The sequence below is a fragment of the Melozone crissalis genome, unplaced genomic scaffold (assembly GCF_028551555.1).
Source record: "Melozone crissalis strain CALT ecotype California unplaced genomic scaffold, PUWL_Pcris_2 ptg000006l_1, whole genome shotgun sequence".
NCBI lineage: Eukaryota > Metazoa > Chordata > Aves > Passeriformes > Passerellidae > Melozone > Melozone crissalis.
In genome coordinates this window covers 48172903-48190478 of record NW_026535784.1, presented here as the reverse complement: position 1 = coordinate 48190478, position 17576 = coordinate 48172903, and the positions used below count along the sequence as shown (strand labels likewise).

The 17576-nt window shown below is 42.6% G+C and overlaps 1 protein-coding gene across 2 annotated transcripts in view; it reads right to left on the bottom strand.

Annotated features, from left to right (window-relative positions):
- The window catches only part of FAM13A (family with sequence similarity 13 member A), a 117400-nt gene that overhangs the window by 16646 nt on the left and 83178 nt on the right, over window positions 1-17576 (bottom strand). For both annotated transcript variants that reach the window (XM_054295572.1, XM_054295573.1), the window contains 4 exons: window positions 16076-16262; window positions 13174-13250; window positions 12422-12464; window positions 7292-7442 (listed from right to left, as the gene is read on the bottom strand). In XM_054295572.1, the coding sequence (XP_054151547.1) occupies window positions 7292-7442; window positions 12422-12464; window positions 13174-13250; window positions 16076-16262 (458 nt within the window). The remainder of the gene's footprint in view (window positions 1-7291; window positions 7443-12421; window positions 12465-13173; window positions 13251-16075; window positions 16263-17576) is intronic.

Here is a 17576-nt window from a genome sequence, read left to right as displayed (position 1 = left end):
GCTGGACAAAGAGCATTACTGGCACATGGCATATATATAGCAGAGGCAATTGGATTCCAGAAGAATTTTTTTTCACTTTCAGGATGTACAAATGCTGTAAATGAATAGTGTATTAATGGCTCTCCTATAGGCCCCCCTGTTGCCTGTTACTGGAAATTCAAAGCCTAGGAGTAAGCACAGGTTCTTCTAATCTGCAAGGAAAAGGTGTCCCACATTACCACCTGTTCCACAGGGTGCCCAGCCCACATATTAACAATTATAGTAACATGGTCTGAGTTTCCCCTTTTCTCTTTCACACACAATCCTGCTTGCAGTATGGTAGAAAAGAGAGGAAATCTTCAGCCCCCTGGACAACATAACCAGTCAGAAGCAAAAGCAATGTTGTACAGGAGGTGGTAGAGTAGGAGAGCAAGGGGAACCCAATTTAGCACTGCTGATTAGCATAATAGAGCCCACGGAAAGCAATCGCCTCAATCTTGTGATCACTCCCTCCAGATGCCATAAGGAGTCTAACATTTTGTGTTCAGATAGTTTACTAAGCTGATTTGCATGCTCCTACTTAAACTGTCTAATCCTGTGGTGCTAAGAGCCAGGCTTTGAACTTCTAAATCTAACAAATAGTTCCAGAGTCAAGTAACAAAACAAAAACCTTATAGAAAGCTCCCAGACCAGTCCCAGAGCTACGGACTAATTGTTTCCTGTGCCTCGTGTGTCTATTCTTCATTCACATAGAGAGGGGGCTTTTGAACTTATCAGTTTATGAATAAAAAGGAGTATTTCCTTTTGCTGAAGAAGGTTAATGTTTTCACAGCTCAGAGTGGATTGCATGAGGATTCCCCTGCAGAACCTGTGTGCTGTTTAACATTGCCCCTCTGTACAATTCAGGCAGTGTGAGAGCATCGCCAATGCAGCAGTGACGGGCTCAGTGCTGTTTTGCTTGTGCACATCTTCCAATGATGCTCTCCTCCTTTTGCCTTCTTCCTTAGCACAAGGATACAAATGGCATGCCTCTGCTTGGAGGCTGGTGCTGTATGCACACTGATGTGCTGCCCTGAAGGGGGTGACAGGAGGTTTTGGCACAAGATTCTTGCATAAGAACCCCTCAAAGGTGTTGTGGTAAGAGAAGCACATGCAAGCCTGGCTCACAGGGGCTGCTTCCATGGGATTTGCAAGCCCCAAGTGTAGGTAGGCTGCTTTGCCATGGTTTAGAAAGCTTAGGTAGTCTGAACTTCCTTTGGGTAATTTCTGAAAAAAGAGGTTTTCTAAGCTCTGTTCAGCCTTAGCATTTTCTAATACCTGAAATATTTTGCATCCACTTCCCTGGATCTCTCACGATTTTAGGAAGGGTCTCACAAGATCTTTTGTAGCAAAATAAAGGGTAATACAAAGGGAAAAAAAAATATATTTGACTAGCAGGAAGGAGAGTTAAATGATGCATGAAATTCTTCTAGACATCTCTCACTTCTAATTGATTGAATACCTCTCACCTGCAAACTGAATTTCCTCTTGGAAATTGTTAAGTAACACCTCCATGGGATTTACATAAATGGAATAAACTTAGAAAAAAATCAGGCATATTTAGCAGTAACTAAATTAAGCTCCTACCACACCAGCTAACAAAGCCATTATTAATCATGCATGATGTATGTGACTTTGTCCAAGGTGGATTTAAAACCAGATAGCATGAGACAGTCAGGGAATTGCAATGGCTCAAAGAGCCTCTGATCAAACCCCAAAAGACAGCAAAGCCCTTTATGTAACCTAATTGAGACTGGGGTGTGTCTACTTTGTTGATTTCAAAATACTCCCCCAAACCAGAAAACTCCCATTCCAAAGAAGAAAGTGTTAAAAAGGAGAAGAAAAAAAAAGTCCTAAAAGCAAAATTAAATTTGAGACTTGACAGAAGAAATGGCTGCTATAGAAAACCAGCTTTCTTTAACCCTTGCTCCTGGAAGGCCTGACTCCATGGCTAATTTTGTTTCCCCTGCTGACCATACACATTTAGAAGACAAAACCTCAACTAGACACAAAATGGCCAGACCCCTGAGAGCAACACAGTAATCCATCAAGGAACATATTTAGATATGCACAAATTACAAATTTTATCTACATCAGATCAATAAATGGACCAGAGCTGCAGTCCAGTTGCCTTCTCTCTCCTGTTGGCCAGGAGCCAGGCTTTCAGCTGGAACCACTGGAATTGCTGGATCACACAAACACACAGGAACCCACTAAGGGTAAACTACTGCTTTTTTCTGACAGTGCACAATTAATTAATTCCTCTTTAACAGGATGCATAATATCTTTTTTAAATTCATTTAGCCAAGATAGCTATCAAAGCATTGAGCTTTTTCTGAAGGCTGCTGAACTCCTGGACTGAATGGTTTTGAAGTATCTGCTATGAAGTCCAGTTTTAAAGCATCCATTATCATAATTAATGCTGTCAGCCTTTCCCCTTCCTGCTAACTGAAGAACAAAATCTCAATAGAGATTGTAAACATTTCACCTTTTCTTTGCCACTGACTTGACAGAGCAGGTACACTTACTCCTCTTATCTCTCTTGCTCAGGGAAAAATCTCAGTTTTCAACTCATCTCCACCTTCTTTCCATGTACTATTCCCCCCCCCCCCCCATTTTCCAGAATGCCAGCTTTTCATGGAAAAAAAAAAAAAAACTAAAAATAAAAGAGGGGAATATTTGGCCATCATGGCTGTAACCACTGCAGAGAAAAGGTGAAAAAAAATTTAATGCCTTGGTCAGACTCTCTAGGCATTTCTTCTAGGCATGCCTTTTCTAAGCTGGCACAGAAGCAGTGAACTGTGTTGGCAGTGAGGCTGCAGTCCTTCAGAAGTGCTGCCCTCCCTCTCAAAATCCCACAGCCAGCTCATCTCTGCACAAAGCTGTCAGCCATCTGCCAGGTGTGGCTCTGCAGAGCTCCACAGGCACACAGAGCACTGCCTATGGCAGCACAACACCTCTGCCAACCTGCTGCATAGAGGGCTGGGGAGTTTAATAAACCTGAACCATGAAGTGCTTCACACAAGAAGAAAGATTTATTGTATCAAACTGGTGTATTGTTGGTGAGCTCCATGCCATCTTGCTGACAAAACTTGTCTTTTTTTATCACTACATTGTGTATTGGCCACAGGGTTACTGGAGGCTGCAGGGCCAACAGAGGGGTGTCTGCACACAAATACCACTTGAGGTGCAGCCAGCAAAACACCACAGGCACCTCCTGTTCCCTCTCTGCAGCCACACAGCTCATACATGCTGCTAACACTGCTTTTACACACACCATGTGTCAAACAAACGAGGCCAAACCTTAGCTACTGTAAATTGAAGTAAGTCCAGAGGGATTGAAAAGTCTAAACACATTATAACACCTGAGGTGCTAGTATCAAATGCCACTTGAAAGAATCCAGAAAGACCTCTCATAATGAAATGAATAAAGTAATTTAAATCTCCATCCAAAGCATTCACTAGCTCAGTAACAACCTATTTTCATCTTATAAATAACTATGAAAATATCCTTGTTTGAATACATCAGCAGGCATTCTTCCTACATAGATCAAAAGAATAGCCCAAATACAGCCCTGCCACAGCTCTTCACTCAGTGAGATGACACATCTCTCAGCTAGCAAGCAAACTTTGTATTTTGTTTATAGAACAGCATAACAATCAAAAAACCAATTTTAATATTTTGATGCTATTCAGTAAACAATGTAATGTTTTTATACTTAGCAATAAAAATAGAATGTGCCTCAGCCCCTTTTGATTTCTCATGCTAAAGAGTGTTACACACAAATAAACTGATCAATCTAAGCCCACAGTGTTGAAAAAGAGAAAGCTAAGTTCAGCTTCCCTTCTGCTATACTATATGGATTTTTTCTGCATTACTCTGGGTTTTTTCCATGGGAAAGTATCAATTAAGTCAGTGTCAAAACTATTTGTAAATCAGCTTCACCCTCAGGGCGTCAAGTGCTGCAATACTTGAACTCAAATTGTGTTTTTAACTTCTGCTTTTGTTTTTATTTTTAAACTTGAAGAAAAATGCCAGCTGATTGTTTCATAAGATCTTGTTACTGCAAATTCTGCTCGAAATCTCAGCTACAGAACTTTTTTAAAGTGTCAGTAATCGGGTGACATCAGCAGCAATCACACATCATATTGATTTCCTGAGCTGCCTGCTGACAGGGCCAGCCGCTGCTATGGAGAGCAACATACTTCCAGATTTTCCTTGAGGACAGGATAGCAAGTTCTGGGCTTGAATTAGAAACATTTGGTGAGAAATCTGCACAACAGCGCTGGCCTGTGAGAGAACACTCTGTTCCACTCAGTCACTGCACCCGATTCAAACGTAATCCACAACAATTAGAAACCTTTAGCTGTGGAAGCAGCCCTGGACGTGCCTGCTCCCAAAGCCATCTCAGCTCAGCAGGCAAACCCAGCAGTCAGGTGGGACATTCCAGCCCACAGGGAGGGACAGCACGGTCCACATCCAGGGCAATAAAACTCCCTGATCCACACCTGCCAAGTGCACACCAGGAAAACAGTCCTGGACCATGGGAAATGCACTGAGGCAAGGAGTTCAGAGCTTGAATTTGGCTGGGGCACTGCTCATGCCCCGAGCGCTGCATCAACAGCCTGATGATTCCAACACAAGCCTCTATACTTAGCAGGTGAGTGGGATGCAGAAGGTGGGCACATGGCAAAGTGTGAGGCTGCATTGCAGGGAGCAGGGAGAAAATGTCTCTGTCCTCTCTGTGTTCAGCTTTAGGTAAAGGGAACACAGCCTGGAGAAGTACAGCCAATCTCTCTTGTGTACAGACTTGACTATGAGATTAAAGTTATGGGAAAAAAAATTTAGTAGAAATTACTTCTAGTGTAACATGAAGGGCACAGGGCCTGCCAGCTCACCTGGCAGCAGTTCTCATAGTTCTGTGCCCCTGAATGAGGGCTTTTAAGACAGCTCTGCTCTTTAAATGATGGAGAGCTTGCCTGAGTGACAAATAAAATCTAGTCAATGGACAAGGTTGTCTTGTGTAATTTTGTGCCCATTGTGGAAGGGTCTTTCCTAACATTTGACTGGAGGCAGTGACAGCTGAAGGCAAGTCCTCAACCTGTAATTGTTCTCACACATCCCTTGTGCAAGTCCCAGCAGTTGCCCTGGTCACTGGATGGTCTGGATGTCCATCACCCCTAATATCAGCTCAACTATGTCCTGAAAGAATGGGTAATTTCCCTAGAGATGGACCTGCCACATTTGCTAGAGCAAAGCAATAAACAGCTCAGTGTTAGAGGACATTTGAAGGCACAGTCCTTTCTGTTTCTCACTGAGGATGCAACCAGACCTGTGGCATGGATCCTGCAGAGATGTGTGAAGGTTTGAGTGACTTGGGTTGGCAGGTAAGGAAATGGAGGATGGATGTCCTTGCTGCTAGAGGTGTGGATGGGTGGTACAACCCTGCCCAGCAAAGCCAGTCTCAACAACAGACTCTGCTGTTAGCTACAGAAGCAGTCTGAGAGTTGATGTTAAGATATTACTCTTCCTGGCTGCTGCAAGCTTGATTCCATATCCACAGCTAGGGAAGACTCAGTGTGTCCCTGCTGAGACACAGAAGGCACCATTTTGCTGCTGTTCACCACACCAACAAAATGGTGATTCTGGAAGGCACGCATTTCAGGGGATGATGTCTCTCTCACCCCAGACAGCTGATTCTTTTGCAACTGCCCACCTCCTCCTCCTGCAAAATACACGTGAACAGAAGGAGGAAGGAGCAATCAGAGAGAAGCACAGTCACATGTGCCCGTAATCCTGCGTCATATTTGCAGGGCAAAAGAGAGCTAGAATCCAAACTTAAGAGCATGCCTACTAAGAAGGAGTTGCACCAAAGAAGCAACTTATTTCATACAATGGGAAAGCCTTGGCAGGCAGAGAGGAGCTGTGTACTCCCCTTCATGTGTTCATATGACTCCTATTAGTTATGCAGGAAGGAAAAAAAAGTCATTATTCCCCAAGGTTCACAGGAGGGCTGAAGCCACACATCACCTCTGAGAACACAGACGTGCTCCCCCTGGCTTGAGACCCTGCAGGGCTCTGCTAATTGGCCCCTCAGTAAACATCCAGCAGCCAGGGCTGCCTGGGAGCCCTTCTGTGACACTTTGATCAGCCTGCTGCATGTGATGATTCCACACAGGGAATCCCCACCTAGCAAGCAAATGGAAAAATTCCCTCCTGTGCATGGTGTCTGCTTGCCTGGCTCAATCAAAGGCAGCCATGGCTGTGGGTTTTCTTTACTTGCACCTTAAGTGTCATAACTACTCACCTCCTCGAGGGAAAGGCAAAACATACTAGGTCATGTACACTGGGGAGGCAGGAGCAGAGAACTTCCCTTTTCAGTGTTCCTCAGAGATTGTTATTTTAGAGCAATGAATTAGTTGCACATTTTCCCTCCCTTGCTTTATTAAAACACCACACTGTGTTTTCCTGCTTCTTCACTGTCAAAACCTTTCACTCCTAAAGCATAAACTAATAGAACAACTCTGGCTTGTACACAGATGCATACTGTGTAACTAGAAAAGAGTCTGATCCCAAAACTACTGGACACCTTAATTTCATCTCAATTTCAAATGAAATTAAGGCCATGGCACCCACAGAGTTTGCCCAGATTCCCACTCTTAAATAAGTAAGTGTATAGCCAACCAAGCATGTACTCTGCAGAGGAGAGCTAAGAAATAGTATTACAGCAATTTATATGGCATACAATCAATTTAACACTGCCATTTAAGCTGGTCATCAGAATTCCTTCACAGCATACACAAAAAAAAAAGTTGTTTGTAAGACAAAGTAACAGACAGACAGCATTTTTTACCAGCTGTGCTTTTCAGGTGTGAATCGTTATTTCCAAACAGAGATCGAAGAAAAGTTCTTTTTAGACTCTGAAATACCCAGTTGCTTTGAAGTGTAGGGCAGTCTAGTTTAATTATCACTGACCAGCCACTAAGAAATAAGATATCTTGAAATCCTCAGAGACTTAACAGTACTAAACAGAACATGAATGTAACTTCAAGAATAAAACATTTCATTTTCCACCTCTAAGTGACAATCAAAGTTAGTACCATTCAGTATTTGCTTCCAGTTTCTTCAAACTTTCACTTCTATGTTCAGGACAAAGTTGTTTTTCTATAGTTTTTAGCAAGGGAACATGGTCACATAAAGATACACCCAGCCTACTGAGGTTTCCCTCTCTCCCATTTCACTCACACAATCCCAGCCATCACACAATCCTACCTTCCCAGTTGTTGTCATCGCACAGTGATGTCAAATCCAGCCGAGGCACTTCAGATACAAAGCTGTTTTCCTGATCATCAGCATCTTGATTTCTTTGCAACTTGTTTTCAGGCACGCTTGGATGTTCTTGAATCTTCATACTTGAAGTCAGCTATGTTCCCATACACCCAAGGAAATGAGAGAGAAAGGAAAAAAAAAAAGGGTCTCAGGATGCAGTGGGGGGAAAAAACCCCTGCAAGTTACAGCAGCGGTAAGCTCATGCCTTTAGCTAAAAAGATCCAAACAGACCCTGCTGCTTCCAGCTCCAAATCCAAATCCCTTTCTTGGCGACCCCTGTGTACTAATTGCTCACTCACACCAGTAAAAACATCCGTCCATCTGCCTTCCTTGAATTTTTCCTTCTTTAGAAAGCTACTGCAAGTTCCTGAGACTGTCTGCCCTGACAACTGCATGCAGCTGAGAAAGCCTCCAGCAGTGGAGTGGGATGAAGTGGGAGGGAGGGAGGCAGGGAGGCAGGGAGAAAGGGAGGGGGTGGCTGCGTACACTTCCTACAGGAGCGCAGCTCCTTCGAGCAGCAACAAAATCGCTGCTGCTGCTGCTGTGAGGCTGTGGCAATATGGTGCCTTCTAAAAAGCAGGCACTGGAGCTCCCGAGGCAGCAGCCGCAGCCAGCCAGCAGCGCGGGCTACGTACATGAATGCTCTCATGCAGGCTGTGCTGGCTCAGATCAATTAGTGCCAGCTAAGCTCTGCTGGCTGCACATTCCCCGATTTCCTGTGGTTGTTTTCTAGCTGGGCGTGGGGAGAGCAGAACTATTTATGGAGGAGCTCTGGGTATTAAAGCGGTGTTGCGCAAATCCAAACAGCAGCAGGGTTTGGCATCTCAGCTGGAAGCAGTGTGGACTCTGGGAAAACGACAAAAAATTCACAGAAGCATCCAGTAACAGGGATAAAAAAACCAAAAAATGCAGAATTCTGTCAAGTACATGATTCATCAGCTAGTAGTACCTAGAAGCAGTTGCTGTTTGTCTGAGCACTGTTCCCCCTGCACATAGCACACGTCGTGTGTGTTTATGCAGAAATCCCTGCCATTCCCACAATCCAGGGACACAGTGCGCGTGCTTGTGACAGCGCCCGATGACAGCGCTCCTGGCACTCCAAAATAAATTAGCTGTAATGCCTCACAGAGGGCAGTAGGGAAAAGGAAGTGTAGTGCATGTACATAAACATGTAGTGTGATATGTATAAACCCACCAACAAACACGGAGCTAGATGAATAGACAGGATTATGTTACTACATAAACTATTTGGATTTGTTAAGAACAGCTTAGGCATAATTCTCTCAAATATAGTCTAGTGACTATAGTAAATCTAGTAAACAATCTGTAGATTTTGATCTGGGAAGAAAACAGGCCAAAAAAAAAAAATAACCAGCATTTCTGAACCTATTTTCCTTATGAATCCAGAAGCACAGCCAAATGTTTCAATATCCTTAGCACATGCCACTAAGGCACGTTTACTTGTTTTCATCTGCAGAAAGCTAATAATGTGTTTGGTGCATCTTCTCCCTTTTGAGCAGAGAAAAACCAGTAACTTTCATGAAGAGGGAAAGAAGTTGCCCAGTAAACAAATCATATGAATAAACGTTTTTATCTGGATTCAGTTCCATCAATCCCTGCAATTGAACAGGGTGCTAAATAATCTCATCTAGGCTTCCTTTCCCACAAAAGGTTGGATCAGGTGATCTTTTGAGGTCTCTTTCAACCAGGGCTGTTCTACTGTTCTAAAAATCTGATGAACACCCTAGTATTTGTAAAGAGTGTTCTGCATTGTATTTGTGTAAGGTGTGTATTTCCTGTTCATTTCAATAAATGGCTTTTTTGAAACATTATAACAAAATGAAACACTAGACGATACTTTGCCAAGCACTAATAACTCATGCAGCTTGATGCTAAATCTGATTACAAATGTGTTTATTGTGAGAGGTGTGCGTGGAAAAATGCTAATTCACCATTCAGTATCTTTTAAGCTGCTTCCAGGTTGGGAGGACTTAAATATTTCTCTAAGGTCCATTGAAAAATTTCCTGCCAGGATTTAAATAGTCTGTACTCACAAACAAAGACTGGTCAGTGGCCAAATGTACCAGTTGATAAACTGCTTGTAAATTGCCAGCACAGTATTTAAAGGTTATATTCTAAGGCAAGGAATGAAATAAAGCACTGAGTTTCAAAACAGGCACTATTTTTAATAACAAAGAAGTGTGAAGGAGAGGAACATACCTAGATTTTAACAATTTCAAAGGGAGAAACCTGAGAATCCCATGTCATCACCACTACTGATACTAATTAGAGATAAATGTCTTTCTATGAAGGATGTACAATGTCCTGACTTATTAAGGCTCTTAAAAGATATCTGTATCAGATATAAGGGCACTTCCCAGATAGGCAAACATTTCCATTACACATATATTAGAAAGATCATACTGATGCTTTCTTCCTCCTGAAGTAATTTCAGTAATTGGAAATATTTAAAAGGTGTGCAAAACCAGGCCTGTGCCCTTCCTGCAGCCAGTTACTCTCCTGTCCTTGCTCACTGATGTAGCCTTTAATACAATGAATAAATCATTAGGTGTTCTGAAGAACAATGGTGGTACAAACCCAGGAGACTCAAGAAAGCAGATGTTTAACTTCCTTTGCATTAATGCTCCAAACCAATAGAGTGGTAGATAATTCAGTATTCCCGTCACTTATTTTCTTTTTTGATTTCCTGACACCACCAGCTGCCAAAGAATCGAGTAAGGGAGAACTACTTTGCTTTAGGTATGGATGCACCACAATTTCTTACAAAGCAAAGGGGCAGCAAGTTGATGATGTTGGTAACAGCTGGCAGCCACAGTACACTGCAGATATTACATAAATGACCACAAAAAATATTCAAAGCAGGTACTAGAATTCGGCTTTTTAGAAGCTGCTTCTGCAGCCATGCTTTGCAGGCACCAGTAACTACAGATCTCAGCAGCCTGGGGATAAGTCAGCTGCACTCATTCTCCCTGCTCCAATGGAGATTGAGCACAAAGAGCAGCTCAAACAGCAAGAAATAAATGGCAACAGAAAGACTTTTAAATTCTGATCAGGAGGTTGTATTCTCTTCAATTACATGTAGATTCCAATCAACTCTACATAAAAGGCTTGCTTCCCACACATGTGATTTTCCATTCCAGCCACAAGCAGGAAGCATCCTTAAGCACATTTTAGGGATACAACCTGATGCAAGAACACAGCCATTCTGCTGCCTTCCTCCTAACCTGAGTCATGCCAACACCCTTCTACACTTGTTGCCATGTTGGTATGAATCTTGAATACTACTCCCTTATCAAAACCTGGGTACTAGAAACCTGTGGCTTTCCTCCTGGAACTTAGCTACTTCCAAGAGCAGATTATGAAAGTTACAAAACCACTGAAAATTCATTTGAGGCTTGTGTTTCAAGGTATTTTTACAGTCTCATGGAGAACCAAATCAGCAAAACTGGTAGCTATAGCAAATTCCAAATCCTTTTCCTATTAGCTTTACACTGGAGGCAGGGTGGAAAGAGAAAAGAATAAGAAGAACCTTGTCCCTTCCTCAACCTGAATGAGTTGTTTGTTATGAAACGTATGTCTTTAAGCTGCCCTAAGCAAAAGGCTTATAAGTGGCAAGGAATGTAAAACAACTCTGCTGGAATGTAACATTTTCTTGACCTTGTAATTCCTATATAATACACAATCTCTGGTTAAGATCCTCTCTTGCAGTTAAAATTTTACACTTTAAAACTTTTCCTAAGGTGTAGTTTATTTTAAGGTTATGATTTCATATTTCAATGTATCTCCACCAGGCTAACTGAAAAGCTTTTTAGGAGTATTGCATGGCATGGCAGCAACAGCAGCTTTTCCACATGCAAGTGGGTATGTGAGGAACAAGCTGTTGCAAAATCCCAGCTCTGGAAAATACAACAGCTCACGAGCAAGTGCAAGGGATTACTGACCCTCTGGGAGCAAAGTAGGAGATCCATGTTAGCCCAGCCAGAGAAGTGATCAAAGGCAGCTCTGAACACCCTTTGCAGGTGCTACACATTTCAGGGTCCAAAAAATTTCACCAGCTACCACACAGTTGAACAGAGCTCAGCTGTTAGCAACCTTTTACCTTTCCTGCTAGGTGGAAATAATTCCTACCAGAAATGAAGTATTTCAAAACAATAAATACATAGTGGCTTTTAGTAGTAAAAGAAACACAAGAAGAGTCTAATTTAAAAGCATTACCAGCCTTCAGTCAACTCCTGACAGCCAGAGGAATCAGACAATGGCTACAGCTGCTTTACTGTGCCCATTTGAAATGGATGCACAACTGAGGGAGAGGTGCCTCAGATAACTCTCCCCAGTATTTTAAATGCTTGGCTGTCAAGAGGTTTTTTAAGCAAACCCAAATGAACCAGTGACTGCAAAGGGGTTCAACCTAACCCAACTCCAATCTTTGAAAACACCATAAAGCTAGTGGAAGAAGTGTTTATTTGTGTGTATGTGTGTGTGTGTGTGTGCGTGTGTGTGTGCAAGAGAAATGAAAAGCTGGGGGAAAAACTGCTGCCATCAACATCACATCTCCCCTCCTGACATCCATCCCATCCATCAACTTACAAAGAAGCAGAAGGTGATCCAGTTTGCTACAGATACCTATGTTCAAGAGCAATAGGCTGCAGTAGGAAATGATAAATAAAAGGTCAAATGATTTTAGAGAAATCAAGAGAGACAAGCTAATCTTACTACCCTGGCAGATAAGAAGTCAGATGTCCTGTTTGCCATAATTAATAAGGGAACTTCATGTCACTTAAACCACAGTGCAGACTTCAGCGATCCTTCCCTTTTTGGCAAGGAGGGATCAAAGGGACTGAAACAGAAGCTGTCAGACTCCCCAGTGGTTGAGAGGCTCCCTAAACTATGTAAATAAAAAGCAGGGGTAAGGGACAGAAAAAGTACATGCTAACTCCATTTCTCTTGTGAAAAACAAAACTATATGTATAACTACTTGTTTCTGCTCAACAAAATGCTCATTTAGAGACCACAAAACTGAAACACAAAAACAACAACAGAAAAAATACTAACCTGAGAATGCCTGAAAAAAACCTCATCGTTTTCACTCTCTTTGCTATAAAAAACAAAAACAAACCAACATATTACAAACACAAAACCAGACTTGTCTTGTAACAAAAACAAGCAGGACTTCTGCACACAAAGGCTTTTACATTCCTGCTACTCCCGCACACTCACTAATTCACACAGTAAATTAAGGGACTCTCTGGGCTGCAGCACTTCCAGCTCCTAAACTCTGCATTTTTTTGCTTCCTCTCAGGAGCTACTTGAGAACAATTATGTAATTTAATTCCAATGCCCTTAATTCAAACCTATCCCAACAAATGTAATTGTTGAGAGAAATTGTCATCTTAGGTGAGCAGAGTGAGGCTGCACATCTCTCACAGAAGAGCGAAGCTCAAGGGAAAGGGCTGGATTCCCAACTCAGAGGCCAGGTGAGACAGGCCCTGCATTCCTGTGTGCAGCAGTGCTGGTTCAGGTGCTCCACAGCTCATTTCTTTCCAAGTCTGCACTGAAGGTGCATCAGCACCTTCAGTGACATTCCCATCAGGCTGGGAAAAGAGCCTTGGTGGCATTTGCTGCAGGGCAAAGCCCACACAACACACACAGTGCCTCCATGAAGCTCTGCTTGGAAGTTAACATGGTGGGTATCTGTTCTTTGGCATACATGTCACCCCCATGGCCTGGGTGGGAGATTTCTCAAGCTGTACTACAACCACAGGGAAAGGAAAACATATAAATACAGAAAATAAGATTAAAATCACCTTTCTTCAGATAAAATTTCCATGTCATCAGATCCTGTTCTGTCTATAGGCTTGGATGAGCTAAAGTTTTCCACACTCTGCAATAGAGAAAATATTAAAGCAGTAAGATATATATGAGAAACAGATTCAAGCTGCAGGCCATTAAACAGATCAAATACAGAAAGACCCACCAGGATTTCTAGGAAAAAGGTAACACTCACACTACTGCCCACTGCACTAAACAAACCCCACACTTTATTGCCCATAAACTGCAAGAAAACCCAACTGCTCACTGCTTTGTCTCTTTCATCAGACAACCTCAAATGTCAGAACAGAATAAAGCTGCATGGTACCTTGGCAGCTCCCATTTTACAGACTGACAGACAGCCTAGGCTTGGGAGCAATTCTTTGGTCTGTGCACCTCCTGTAAGAGCAGGCAGCAAAATCCACAGAAACGTCTCAGCAGAACTCCTTTATATTCATGTTAGAAAATCCTCCACTTCTCAGCCAAACCCTTCCTTTGTTTCTTCTTAAACAGGCATAAGAATGAAAAGAGACTGACTGCACAGATGTAATGCTGGGCTAATATGAAAGTAGAGCAAACAATCCAACTGGTTATGACCTCATGCTCTGAGATTTGTCTTGGCCACCATTAAGAACATTAACACTGTTGAGTACTGTGAGGACAAGCCATGTGGCCACTTTGAGCACATGTCAAGGAGGCTACCCTGTGTTTTTGGGCAAGTCCCTCTAAAATAGAAGGAAGTGGGTTTCTGCCCTGGAAACTACATGCACAGACTTCTTGGGGCAGCCTTCTCTCATCTGCTACACCTCCAGCCCCATGTGGTGACACAGGTCAGTCATTCCAGCCTTGCCTAATTTGATTCTTGGAGTCCTACTGATACCTGGCTAGCATGTCCCTAAAATGCAGTTACAAGCTTTTAATGCCTTGTGGTTGGTTTGCTTGGGAGTCTAAGTGGGGCTGACAGTTTCTCCACTGCTGACTTGTGCTTTTGAGCCAGATGCAATCAGACAGCTCAGAGGAAAGCTTCCCCACAGTGTCCTACATACTCTTTCAGGCTTTGAAAAAAAGGAATACTCAGAAAAGGGTGTTTAAGGAGAGACAACATCACGAACCTCTTTACATGACAAAGGCCTATTAGTAAATGCTAAGGTGCATGTTATGTTATAATCCAAGTAGGTAGCCTAATTGGGATTATTATTTGATGTGTAAAGGTGTAGCCAAAAGAAAGCTAAACCATCACACATCATTCTGGCAGTCTCTGAAATGCAAGTATGTAATAAACATACTCATTAAAACTTAAAAAGCAGCTTCTGCTCTGCCAAAACAATAGCACCATGCTCTCTGCAAGATGTTTCATAATGATACTTGCAGTTGATCACCCCACTTTGACATTTCCTAACGCAGAGCAAGCAAGAACTGCTGGTCATCTTGGGCAACATGCTTTTAATACAAGGTTAATTAATTTCACACTCTTTCAGCCTTTGCCCTTCAAGAGATCAAAAAATGAGGGGCAGGGTAAAGCCCAGTGGACACAGCGAAGTTTGAGGACATTTCTTCTGGGCACAGTTGAAGATGTCATGAATGCTTTTCAGGCCTGCAGCGAAAGTGGACACTTCCATCAGTACTTACTTCTTAAATCCTGATAAAAACTCTCATTTACATTGAAACTGCTTTAGACTCCACAGGCACAGAGAAAAAGTGATGAAAAGATCATAAGTACTAGACCTTTGCTTATCTCAAAGTGCATTGCTACAAGCAAAGACAGAAGTGTGAATATGTCTGTCTCACTCTGCCTTCATGAAGTATCACATGGGAAGATTATGGATATTGAGCACTAAATTTAAGTTACTAAATTGAGCATAGTGTACAATTTTTGGCATCTTGCCGTCTTTTGATCATAATGAAATGCAAATCCACCTCTCTCTAGAATCTCTGCACAGGATAAGAATATCAGATCATTGCAATTTTGTGATCTAAACAAAATGAGTCCAAACACAGGTCACACTAAGAACTTGCTTTCAGCAGGCTCTACAACTTAATCAAGCATCACTGAAGGATATGCCCTATAGGTCAGGACAGCATTTTCACACAGCTCTTGCTGTTCCTGTTAACCATGCAATGCATGCTTGGTGCAGGCTGCAGGCACAGCACTTCTGTCACTGCATGCAAACCCTGCGCTGATGCACAGTGAGGTTTCTCAGCTGCTGACACCCCAATCAATGTTTGCTCTGGCTGAGAGGGAAGGAAGGTGAACCAGTTTTATTTTACAGCTTGTAGAAAGAGGAAAACTGTCCTGTGAAGGTCACACAAAAATATGCAGGAAAAGTTCTACAGTATTCCAGATTTTTACAATGTTATAACAAAGTCATTGATGTCTTCAGTAAAAAGTGGATAGAGGGATCACCTTTTGGACCAACACTTCAAAGTGCTTTCCAAATTGCAAGCACCACAGCAAAACACAGGCTTTAGGGAAATGGCATAAAATACCTTTGCCATCTCATTATCAAGTAGTCACTTGAAATCTAGTTTCAGAGCTTAGCAGGAATATGAAAATTAACTTGACATGAACATGAGAACCTGCATCTAAGGTTCAAACTCCTTGCAAGGCTTCTGAAAGACTGGGAAAAAGACCTCTATCCTTTTATGCTTTTCAAAATGCTTCACCAAATTCAAAAGCAAAAAGGGGCAGAAAGAGAAAATGACTACACATGGAGCATCACAGCAGAAATATGACTTCTCAGTTGCCTCATCACAAGGGCTACACGTGTCTGATCCAGTGTTTCCCATAGTCCAAAATAGGCACTGAGGCCCGTACTGCAGGCAAAAATGGCTACCTAAGGGAAACAGGTGTGCACTGAAATAAAAAAAGTGCACAAATAGTGCAGTGTGCTGGCTTACCACAGGACTGTCCTGGTTGTCATTAAGTTCTGAGAGCTTGGTGCTGGATTTCTGCCGTTTTGATTTATTCCTTTCACTAAGGTATCCAGAGCTGGTGTCTTGTAATTTTTCTACATCTTGAGCAGCTAGAATACAATCTTCAAGACTGCTGAATCCAGAGGGAATGTTCTCCTTGTTGACAACTTCCCTAAAAAGAAAAGGGACATTACAGCAAGAGGTTGCTTAAAACACTCTCTCACTACATTTGTGGTAGCAATAGAGAACTACATTATATGGGCTGGTGCAGTTCCAGCAACACCATCTATTCCCTATGAAACCACTATCTCTGGTTCTTCCCAATGCAGCCAAAACCCCACATTGTGCAATGCTAAATCCCACTGAGGAGCACAAGCCAATTGCATACACCTCAGTTGAAAAAGCTGTGAGGATCCATGTTTGGGATTTAATTCACTTGCCACTAAACCAAACACAGAGAAGCCTTCACATGGAAGCTGGACTAGCCCCTGGCTGCTTGTGCAATTTTTATAGAGAGTATGAAGCATATTTTCCTTTGAGACACGAGCTTTTAATTTAGAAAAGTGATTCACAGCTGCGGTCCAGGGATCTCCTTTGGTGCATGACACCGCATAATTGGCCCTCTTACTCATAACTCTCAAATGCAAGAGCAGGACTGGGTGGTGCTTTAGCCAAGTGCTTGATTTCTATTTGGGAATTACACAAAACATAAAAGGGAATGTACCTCTGCAATGGTAACACAACTGCCAGGACAGAGTTTTGCTGTGTTGGGAAGAGGATGGGACAGCCAGCCCTAAGTCACCACGTGATGCACTCACTGGGACTCTCTGGGCTTGCAGGGTTTGTGCATGCTTACCAGAAGCCTGGCAAATGGCTATCTAGCCCTGCTGCATCCTTCAGCAGGCAGCTTTCCATTTGGAGGACTACTTAACCACTTGTTAAGTAGTCCTCCCTCTACTTTGCCCAGCAGTGAAGATGCACATACACATCACTACACCATGGGAACACGAGAAACACAAGGTGTCTCATTACCCTGCTTGCTTACACTTGACACTGAATCTGGAACATTTGCTCACTCTGTGTGGCTGTCTTACACAGTGCTGTGCAACTCCAAAGCCTGCTTTCATGAACAGCAGGAGAACTCATCTAGACTCGACTGGTGTGATAAGAAACCAGTTACTCTGCAGTATCTGGACAGTGCCAGCATGGCAAGTATTCAGAACAAAAACAAAACTAGAAGGTTCCAGTGACTTTCTAGATGATAGACCTCTAGGTTTAGTTGGTGGAAAAGAGATACAAAGAGGTATGATAAATCTCTGACTAAACTTCTAAGATAACACATTTGCCTTTGTGGAAGTTTTTACAAACCCTTCAGCAGACCAATTACACATTCAGAGCCTGTAGATCATTTAATCTTCAAAGCCTGGGAGTTCACCTATGTGATTTTGTGATAAACACTCTTCCTGCCTGTAGTCCCATTTTGTGA